The sequence below is a fragment of the Sinocyclocheilus grahami genome, unplaced genomic scaffold (genome assembly GCF_001515645.1).
Source record: "Sinocyclocheilus grahami isolate Dianchi unplaced genomic scaffold, SAMN03320097.WGS_v1.1 scaffold44.1, whole genome shotgun sequence".
Taxonomy (NCBI): Eukaryota; Metazoa; Chordata; class Actinopteri; order Cypriniformes; family Cyprinidae; genus Sinocyclocheilus; species Sinocyclocheilus grahami.
Window position 1 is genome coordinate 980,373 of NW_015505223.1, and position 11,744 is coordinate 992,116.

General features: G+C 35.7%; 1 protein-coding gene across 1 annotated transcript in view; it reads left to right on the forward strand.

Moving 5' to 3' along the window:
- The window catches only part of LOC107582462 (small nuclear ribonucleoprotein E), a 2,621-nt gene extending 988 nt beyond the window's left edge, over positions 1–1,633 (forward strand). The window contains exons 3-5 of the mRNA XM_016268305.1: positions 1,057–1,119; positions 1,248–1,326; positions 1,434–1,633. Coding sequence (XP_016123791.1) covers positions 1,057–1,119; positions 1,248–1,326; positions 1,434–1,489 — 198 coding nt within the window. The 3' untranslated portion in view covers positions 1,490–1,633. The remainder of the gene's footprint in view (positions 1–1,056; positions 1,120–1,247; positions 1,327–1,433) is intronic.
- The last annotated feature ends 10,111 nt before the right edge of the window (positions 1,634–11,744 follow it).

Here is an 11,744-nt window from a genome sequence, read left to right on the forward strand (position 1 = left end):
ATGCATACATTATACATTATGTATTAGTTATTTTGTATGAAATGTGTGGTTTCCCATGCATTTTTGTTTTCTGTTACTTTTGGTTTATTTTTTTGTTTGTTTATTTATTAAAAAAAAGATGTTATATTTAGCATAAACAAAAGGATTTTAAGACCATTTAGATTTTTTTTATGTAATTTTTTTAGTTTGTGGATTAAAATTACTGTAATAAAATGAATAAGCATAAATCCATAGCAGCCTACCATCAATACTACAATGTATAAATACTTCATAATTTATAATCTAATAAAATATATGACTAATACAAATTGAGAATTTTGGGGAGAAATGTGCCAAATTGTCATGAAAAATATCACAATGTAAAAAAAAAGACATTCTCTCTCTCTCTCTCTCTCTCTCTCTCTCTCTCTCTCTCTCTCTCTCTCTCTCTCTCTCTCTCTCTCTCTCTCTCTCTCTCTCTCTCTCTCTCTCTCTCTCTCTCTCTCTCTCTCTCTCTCTCTCTCTCTCTCTCTCTCTCTCTCTCTCTCTCTCTCTCTCTCTCTCTCTCTCTCTCTCTCTCTCTCTCTCTCTCTCTCTCTCTCTCTCTCTCTCTCTCTCTCTCTCTCTCTCTCTCTCTCTCTCTCTCTCTCTCTCTCTCTCTCTCTCTCTCTCTCTCTCTCTCTCTCTCTCTCTCTCTCTCTCTCTCTCTCTCTCTCTCTCTCTCTCTCTCTCTCTCTCTCTCTCTCTCTCTCTCTCTCTCTCTCTCTCTCTCTCTCTCTCTCTCTCTCTCTCTCTCTCTCTCTCTCTCTCTCTCTCTCTCTCTCTCTCTCTCTCTCTCTCTCTCTCTCTCTCTCTCTCTCTCTCTCTCTCTCTCTCTCTCTCTCTCTCTCTCTCTCTCTCTCTCTCTCTCTCTCTCTCTCTCTCTCTCTCTCTCTCTCTCTCTCTCTCTCTCTCTCTCTCTCTCTCTCTCTCTCTCTCTCTCTCTCTCTCTCTCTCTCTCTCTCTCTCTCTCTCTCCCTCCCCCCCCCCCCCCCTCCCTCTCCCTCGGTTACTAATAGTTTTTCCCTTTCTGTGCAGCGTTCCCGAATCCAGGTATGGCTCTACGAACAGGTCAACATGCGGATAGAGGGCTGCATCATTGTGAGTAAACACAGCAAGTCTCACATTGAATTTTTTCCACACAGCTCATTTTCATCTTTACAGATAATTTTGTGAACACGCATGTGAATAGAGAACTTTATATTTGATTTCTTTGTTTGTGTTTCAAGGGATTTGATGAGTACATGAATTTGGTTTTGGATGATGCAGAGGAGGTTCACATGAAGACCAAGAACAGGAAGCCCCTGGGTAAGTGTGAACTTTGCGATACCGGCGAGTCATGCGTTTCTGAGAAATAACTTTTGTTTGATGTAAAATAAGATATGACTTTAAAAAAAAATTTCTCTCTCCAATAGGGCGGATTATGTTGAAAGGAGATAACATCACATTGCTGCAGAGTGTGTCCAACTGATCGTCTGTTAGTTCTTCATCTGAATATTATTTGTTTGCCGTTTTATTTTTTCATTTGTCAAGATTTGGAATTTTGACCCATGCTTATAATTGTGAAAAACATTTTTTTTCTTTTCTAAATCTCAAAAATAAAGGTTTTTTTTTTCACAGTTTCAGGCTACTGTTTTTAGTGTTGGAATTAAAGTGAAGTGACATGTGGCCAGGTATGGTGACACATACTCGGAATTAGTGCTCTGCATTTTAACCCATCCAAAGTGCACACACACACACACGCACACACCCCCGGAGCAGTAGGCAGCCATTTATGCTGCGCCGCCCGGGGAGCAGTGCCTTGCTCAAGGGCTCCTCAGTCGTGGTATTGGAGGTGGGAGAGAGCACTGTACATTCATTCCCCCCACCTACAATCCCTGCCAGTACGAGACTCGAACCCACAATCTTTGGGTTACAAGTCCAACTCTCTTAACCATTAGGCCACGACTAATGTTAGTTGACGAAAGTTTGGAATCAAAATTTTTTTTAATGTTTTTGAAAGAAGTCTTGCCAATGCTGTTTTTATTTTATTTTATCAAAAATACAATAAAAACAGTAATGTTGTGAACTTGCAACTTAAAATAACTTTTATGTAATATTTTAAAATGTCATTTATTCATTCATCTATACATTTTTGCTTTGATGAATATAAGCTTCAAAAGAACAGCAATTTTTTGAAATGTAAATCTTTTTGTAACATTGTAAATGTCTTTGCTGTCGCTTGATCAATTTTATGTATCCTTGCTGAATAAAAGTATTCATTTCTAATGTAAAAAAAATTATACTGACCCAATACTTGGTGCATGTTTGTGTGCAATCAAGCGTGGCTGCTCATTGACATGGTTCTTTGTTACTTATATTGTTTAGAAATCTGCATATTTTAATAGTAGTTGGAGGTAATATTTGTCATGTTTGACACCTGTCTGCAGCTAACTGTCCAACCACTAGAGGGCAATACATTAGTTTGTAGTTGTACTGTATTAGCGGGATGCGTCTATATAAGATGCTACTTGTGACATTTTAGACACCTTTTAAAAACGTTAAAAAAAAGACATTTTTTCCCCCCACTGTGTTGCATAAGTGAATTTGACCCGTATAGCCCAATGACACAAACTTAAAAAGTTAATGTATCTTTAAAAGAGACCCTTTTTGTCCTTTCAAAAGCAAAAGGTAATTTTGGCCACAAATGTTACCGGTGGGTTAACAGATGCTTTTAACCAAAACAGCTAGCTGTTATGTATATAGCACATGATTTAATCACTTGTTGGACTTTTCTAATCCTTTTTGAGGCAAAAATAAATGAACAACAAACAAAATAATTTAAGAATATTTTCATTTAATAATAAAAATACATTGCCCTTCACGGTCCTAAACAAGTCAAATCAAGTCACCTTTTTTATATAGCACTTTATACAATACAGATTGTGTCAAAGCAGCTTTACAGTGTCAAACGGGAAAAACGTGTGCTGATAATGCAAGAGGACAATAGAAAACAGTCAGTTTATCAGTTAAAGTCAGTTCATGGATGATTCAGTGATGTCATCATGTCATCCAGTTCAGCTCGATTTCAATAGTGTCTGCAATCAGTCAAGCGAGCCAGAGGCGACAGCGGCAAGGAACCAAAACTCCCATCGGTGACAGAAATGGAGAAAAAACCTTGGGAGAAACCAGGCTCAGTCGGGGGGCCAGTGCTCCTCTGACCAGATGAAACCAGCATGGTGTGCACTGAAAAAAATGTTTCATTCATTCAATTAAAAAAGGGCAAGGTATTTATTTTCAGTGTGGTTTCATTCCAGGCTGCAACACAAGTCAGATTGAGCAGAGGACTCATCAGGTTCCCGTGGTCTTGAGCCGATGAGGTCTTCGCAGGGGACATCTAGTTGACATGGTCTCCGCTGACATTCAGGGCTGTAGAGGTGCTGATCCACCATCTGGACTGGATACACACTGGATCCGTATGGCTACGGTGATCTCGGAATAAGAATAAAACAGACTAATATTAGCGTAGATGCCAATTAAATAAAATAAATGTGATGAAATTATAGAATTCAGCAAAGTTGAAAACAATCCCAACCCAGTTGCAGCCATAAAGTGTCAAATGATATGTGCACTGAAGTGATTTTTAATCAGTATGCAATGATTGTTCAAGAGATGAATACACTACATCTGCATAGCTCTTTATCGAAACGTTATTACATGTTGCAGTTTGTGGTGTTAGTTTCAAATCCCCCAACAACTAATTTTACGCTCAAAGCTTTAGATTTCAATAACGGCTGTTTTCCTCAAGGGGAAGTTTGATACAAATCTGGAAATATGAAAACAGCAGCATGTCAGCAGTGCTCAGATGGTTTTGCCAGAGAGCAGGAGAGCTGTGACTTTGAAGTCAGAGGCAGTGGTTGGTGAGTCTCTAGATAGGGACTCACTGCCAACCTGTGGAGGAAGCGGTATCTAAATCACGAGTACGAGCGTTGCATGTGTGCACACAGAGCCGGAGAACCAGATGCAGCCGTGAAGCTCATCGGGAGGAAGTCAGTTGCTGACTCCAGAGACTTTAAGCTCACTTCATAACTGCGACCACACGCGTTTAGTCGTTCACTGTGGGTTCAACCACAGTAATGTTGCATAAAGTCGATCCCCTTGTGAATTTTTCTTTCAGTATTCATTCAGTGAATCTTTGCTGGGGGGTTTTAAAGGTAGCTACATGATCAAAATCAATTCTATTTCATATGCAGATGAAAACTAATGGCTCCAGAATTTCCAGAACGGACTAAACTGAACTTAAAATCACTTTCTTAATACACGTTGATGATCTTTTTGTGAACAATGCATTGGTGTACATTATTCTAAAGTAGCAAAAATGTGATTTTGCACATCAAATTATAACTTGTTTTAATTTAATGGCTTTTATAGTGTTCAGGTGATGTCACGTACAATACAAACAAACCCCACTGGATAAATTACAACCCTACATTTTGTTCTTGTTGAATATTGGCTGTTTATTGCATAGGCTATGTATATTATGCATAGTATTTTTGGTGCTTATGGAACACCTCTGAAAGATAGATTTGCTAATATGTGCAGTACAGGGTTATAATAATCAACTAAAACTAAAACCATAAAAATTCAGTTTAAAAAATCTGATATATATACTGTATATAAAAAAACATTAAACTGATTGTATTTATCATTTTTATTTAGTTTAGCATGAGGTACTGAAATAAAATGGAATAAAAATAATAAAAACTAATACAATTATCATAACCAATTGACTAAAACCTTAACTAAAATGAAAATGGAAAATATATAAAAAAAGAAATTTAAAATAATGATCAAATAAAATTATAAAAAGTATCTCAGTTATACTAAAATAACACAATGCAATCAGCTTGGTTTCCAGAAACCAAGAAAAAACCCCCCTGAAGTGCAAATAATTTTTTAAAATTTTATTTCAAATTGAATTAAAAAAAAAATGCAACACAATTGTTTTGATTATTTGAACTGGACGCCAGCCGCATGTGCTTTGATTGGGTCAGTGTTGGGTAGATTACTAACTAATTGTAGTCTGTTACTGATTCCAAATTACATGACAAAAATTGTAGTTAGTAATGTAATCCATTACGTTACACATTTTAGGTAATTTAATCAGATGACTTTTTGATGACTTTTAGATTACCTTTGACTTGTTTATCACATTAATTTAAATAAGATACTCTTGGACCATATTGATATAAAATAGAAAGAGAAAGAAAATATTTTCCATTTGTTGTTAGTAACACTATAAAGGAAATGAAACATTACATTACATCCAGGTTTCCCAAACTGGAGTTTGCGAAGAAACTGCAGGGTAATTAAAAATGAATGTGTTCATCAGTAGTTGATGTAATCCGGATGACATGTAATCAGTTACTAAGCATTTAGCATGGAATAATGGCCACTGTTGCACTTAAATTATTTTATTTATTCTATTAGTAGATTTAATGGTAGGTCCTTGTTTCCTTTTGGACAATTTTTCATTAGGCGATGTGGCCGCTGTGGTTTACCAGTCATACTCTTCCATGCACACTTCTGCACGTAATGTCACCCAGTTTCCTTAAATTACGCAAATCCCATCCTTCAGTAAGAACCAGCCCTTCCGTTCCTCTCACCCCAGTCAAAAACCAAAGAGACAGTGCATTTCTGCCATGACCAGGCTGTGGGAAACCAACCAAACGCTTTGGAGGCAGGTCAGCTCTTGCTGGGTTTAGCCGTCGGAAACACTGCCCAGGTCAGATTGCCATCCGGGAGCTCCTGAGGGGCCTTCCTGTTCCTGCGGGTGTGATTGTTGTGAGCGTGTCCTTTGTTCCCCCTCCCCCCGGCCCGACCCGTCTCCTACCTCGGCTCCGACTGGACAGGTTCAGTCTGTACGCTTGCATTGCCCTCAGCATCCACACCATCAACTCAACCTGTATTTATAACCCCTGATTGTCTGGTTCACTCACACGTGTTTGGACTGATTATGTTTTTGTTCACTTTAAGAATAGTGTGTGCGTATCCAAACAGGAGATGCTTTCACATTAAATAGGGATTTTAAAAGACTTCAGGCAATTTATCTGGCTGCCATCCTCTCTGTCTGGAAGGAGTGATGGCCTGTTTGTTTTCTTTGTTCTGAACTGAAGATGAAAGCACTTAATATAGAGACTCGAAGAGCTCAAAAAAGAAACATAAACCTTTACAATGTGGATTCTTAACAAAACAATTTAATTTATGAGAAATGACACTTATACAAATACAAATATAATGACAATTCAAAAACAAAAAACAGATGGGAGAACTTTAGTTTTTATTAATAACAATATTTAAAAATCTATATTTATAAATGTAAAGAAATATATATATTTACAAACATAAATAATAATATTTGACAAATGTCCTCCAGATTAAAGTGTAGTGAACAGAAACTGCTGGAAGCCTTTTGTAAACTAAACAAAACAGTTTACAAGTTTATGTTTTGATAAGGTTGGAGACCTGTTATTAAACATAATAATAAAGAATAATCAGTGAAGCAGTTTTTTATTAATAATATTATTTAAAATATATAGTTCGAAAAGTTCATTAAAATACTTCATATGCAATAATTAATATGTTTTTTGTAAACTTGTATTCATATATTATTTAAAATATATATATTGAAAAATATATAAGTGCAAATAATTTTTTAAAATTTTATTTCAAATTGAATTAAAAAAAAAATGCAACACAATTGTTTTGATTATTTGAACTGGACGCCAGCCGCATGTGCTTTGATTGGGTCAGTGTTGGGTAGATTACTAACTAATTGTAGTCTGTTACTGATTCCAAATTACATGACAAAAATTGTAGTTAGTAATGTAATCCATTACGTTACACATTTTAGGTAATTTAATCAGATGACTTTTTGATGACTTTTAGATTACCTTTGACTTGTTTATCACATTAATTTAAATAAGATACTCTTGGACCATATTGATATAAAATAGAAAGAGAAAGAAAATATTTTCCATTTGTTGTTAGTAACACTATAAAGGAAATGAAACATTACATTACATCCAGGTTTCCCAAACTGGAGTTTGCGAAGAAACTGCAGGGTAATTAAAAATGAATGTGTTCATCAGTAGTTGATGTAATCCGGATGACATGTAATCAGTTACTAAGCATTTAGCATGGAATAATGGCCACTGTTGCACTTAAATTATTTTATTTATTCTATTAGTAGATTTAATGGTAGGTCCTTGTTTCCTTTTGGACAATTTTTCATTAGGCGATGTGGCCGCTGTGGTTTACCAGTCATACTCTTCCATGCACACTTCTGCACGTAATGTCACCCAGTTTCCTTAAATTACGCAAATCCCATCCTTCAGTAAGAACCAGCCCTTCCGTTCCTCTCACCCCAGTCAAAAACCAAAGAGACAGTGCATTTCTGCCATGACCAGGCTGTGGGAAACCAACCAAACGCTTTGGAGGCAGGTCAGCTCTTGCTGGGTTTAGCCGTCGGAAACACTGCCCAGGTCAGATTGCCAGCCGCGAGCTCCCGAGGGGCCTTCCTGTTCCTGCGGGTGTGATTGTTGTGAGCGTGTCCTTTGTTCTCCCTCCCCCCGGCCCGACCTGTCTCCTACCTCGGCTCCGACTGGACAGGTTCAGTCTGTACGCTTGCATTGCCCTCAACATCCACACCATCAACTCAACCTGTATGTATAACCCCTGATTGTCTGGTTCACTCACACGTGTTTGGACTGATTATGTTTTTGTTCACTTTAAGAATAGTGTGTGCGTATCCAAACAGGAGATGCTTTCACATTAAATAGGGATTTTAAAAGACTTCAGGCAATTTATCTGGCTGCCATCCTCTCTGTCTGGAAGGAGTGATGGCCTGTTTGGCCATATTATACAAATATAATGACAATTCAAAAACAAAAAACAGATGGGAGAACTTTAGTTTTTATTAATAACAATATTTAAAAATCTATATTTATAAATGTAAAGAAATATATATATTTACAAACATAAATAATAATATTTGACAAATGTCCTCCAGATTAAAGTGTAGTGAACAGAAACTGCTGGAAGCCTTTTGTAAACTAAACAAAACAGTTTACAAGTTTATGTTTTGATAAGGTTGGAGACCTGTTATTAAACATAATAATAAAGAATAATCAGTGAAGCAGTTTTTTATTAATAATATTATTTAAAATATATAGTTCGAAAAGTTCATTAAAATACTTCATATGCAATAATTAATATGTTTTTTGTAAACTTGTATTCATATATTATTTAAAATATATATATTGAAAAATATATTTAGAAAAATAAAGAATAATATTTGAAAGATAGCTGTCCTCCAAATAAAAGTGTAGTTAAAAACTGCAGAAAGCCTTTTTGTAAACAAACAAACAAAAAATTCTTTACATATATTTTTACATTATATAAATGTGAACCGTCCAAAACTGTGTGTCAAGGTCAGTAAGTCTTTTAAAATATTAGATAATTTTTAAATGTATAACTTGTAAATAAATAGTTTATTACTTTAACCTAAATCAAAATATTTGTAGAAAATTATATAAAATGTATTATTATTATTTAAAATGTTTTTAATTATTTATCAAAGGTTCATAGATTGTTGATGTAGAACCTCCAAAACTAGGTTCAAAAATACTTTCCTCACTAGATGTGCAAAAACAAAATAAAAACCACGCTGCACAAACGCTGCATATGCTGTTTACACGAAGGTGACACTCCACCAAAGCTTTCTGAGCGCACAGGCAGTGAGTGACCTGTGAACATGTTGCTTATCTTGTTTTAACAGTCTGGTCGTAATACATAATACCTCCATTTTTCTCCTATTAACACATACAATAATATGCAAGTCTGATAAGGGCTTTTGTTTCTCATTTTCACCCAAGGAAACATTTGTAGCATTTTTGATTGTGACTCACTTTGGTTAAAATGGACTTGGCACCGTTGGGCAAAGGCCCAGACTCTGAGTGTGAGTGAAAAAGAGTCCAAATCAGGCCGGGCTTTGTGCAAATAAATAATGAACAAGCTTCAGACATTTGCATGTTTAAGCATCATCAAATGATCAGTGATGATAGAGGGTATCAAAGGACTGCTGGTCAACAGTTATACAAATGTAAAACACAACAAATATGAAAGCAATCGCATGTTCTTAGCACTAAAGGTGATTCAATGAAAAGAGCTCCTATTTGCTGTGAAAAGGTGAAAATGAATTTTAAAATATATTTGGAAGTAATTATACCTTTTTAAAGGAAACAAAGACAGTTTAACCGTTTAATTACATTTGATCATTATTAACCTTTTCATGAAAATGCAAGGAATGTTTCATGAAGACATTTTCATCTTAATTTTTCAAATAATATCCTCTATTACAGGGTTGCCCAAACTCGGTCCTGGAGGGCCGGTGTCCTGCAGAGTTTAGCTCCAACTTGCCTCAACACACCTGCTGGTAAGTTTCTAGTATGCTTATAAGAGCTTGATTAGCTGGTTCAGGTGTGTTTAATTGGGGTTGGAGCTAAACTCTGCAGGACACCGGCTCTCCAGGACCGAGTTTGGGCACGCCTGCTCTATTATGATATCACTTCTTTACTATACAAAATTATGGTAACAAAGTTGACATTTTAAGATCGCCCCCTATAGTGACAAAGAATTTTGTGTAAGAAAACAAATGCACACACACATTCAATATGAAGTGCCTAAATGTACCGAACAAAAGACCTGCAGGGGAGCAAAAGGAGATGTGGAACAAAAAACAAACGAGTAATGAAATTATAACAATACAGAGAGAGAGTGAGGGGTGCGGGTGCCACAATGGCAGGGAACAATCGCGCCGCGTCAATGGAAAAAAAAGTGTGTGCGGAGGGGGGCAGGCTTTGGACAATAGGCCGGTGACAGCAGCACAATGGCAGCACTGTTTTCAATTAGACATTATCTCATAGACAGAGTGGCAGGTTTCATTGTACTAGGGGGCTATTTTCAGGACCGCCTTTGTGTGCGGCACTGCCAATATTCCCTTCAGCCCCTGCTGTGAGCCGGCCCTTTATTCTCGCTACTGTTTGTTTTGTTTTTTTGCACAAGTGCTAAAGTAGAAATGTGGGTGGTTTTGGACCAGCCAGGCCTCTGAAAGGAGAAAAGGGGGGAGTGGGGCATAACTTGTGTCTTGTCACCTGGGTTTACCACGGCAAATTGGAAATAGCAAGAGCTGGAATCGATTTGAAAAGACTTCAGGCATTTTATCTGGCTGCCATCCTGTCTGTCTGGAAGGAGTGATGGCCTGTTTGTTTTCTTTGTTCTGAACTGAAGATGAAAGCACTTAATATAGAGACTCGAAGAGCTCAAAAAAGAAACATAAACCTTTACAATGTGGATTCTTAACAAAACAATTTAATTTATGAGAAATGACACTTATACAAATACAAATATAATGACAATTCAAAAACAAAAAACAGATGGGAGAACTTTAGTTTTTATTAATAACAATATTTAAAAATCTATATTTATAAATGTAAAGAAATATATATATTTACAAACATAAATAATAATATTTGACAAATGTCCTCCAGATTAAAGTGTAGTGAACAGAAACTGCTGGAAGCCTTTTGTAAACTAAACAAAACAGTTTACAAGTTTATGTTTTGATAAGGTTGGAGACCTGTTATTAAACATAATAATAAAGAATAATCAGTGAAGCAGTTTTTTATTAATAATATTATTTAAAATATATAGTTCGAAAAGTTCATTAAAATACTTCATATGCAATAATTAATATGTTTTTTGTAAACTTGTATTCATATATTATTTAAAATATATATATTGAAAAATATATTTAGAAAAATAAAGAATAATATTTGAAAGATAGCTGTCCTCCAAATAAAAGTGTAGTTAAAAACTGCAGAAAGCCTTTTTGTAAACAAACAAACAAAAAATTCTTTACATATATTTTTACATTATATAAATGTGAACCGTCCAAAACTGTGTGTCAAGGTCAGTAAGTCTTTTAAAATATTAGATAATTTTTAAATGTATAACTTGTAAATAAATAGTTTATTACTTTAACCTAAATCAAAATATTTGTAGAAAATTATATAAAATGTATTATTATTATTTAAAATGTTTTTAATTATTTATCAAAGGTTCATAGATTGTTGATGTAGAACCTCCAAAACTAGGTTCAAAAATACTTTCCTCACTAGATGTGCAAAAACAAAATAAAAACCACGCTGCACAAACGCTGCATATGCTGTTTACACGAAGGTGACACTCCACCAAAGCTTTCTGAGCGCACAGGCAGTGAGTGACCTGTGAACATGTTGCTTATCTTGTTTTAACAGTCTGGTCGTAATACATAATACCTCCATTTTTCTCCTATTAACACATACAATAATATGCAAGTCTGATAAGGGCTTTTGTTTCTCATTTTCACCCAAGGAAACATTTGTAGCATTTTTGATTGTGACTCACTTTGGTTAAAATGGACTTGGCACCGTTGGGCAAAGGCCCAGACTCTGAGTGTGAGTGAAAAAGAGTCCAAATCAGGCCGGGCTTTGTGCAAATAAATAATGAACAAGCTTCAGACATTTGCATGTTTAAGCATCATCAAATGATCAGTGATGATAGAGGGTATCAAAGGACTGCTGGTCAACAGTTATACAAATGTAAAACACAACAAATATGAAAGCAATCGCATGTTCTTAGCACTA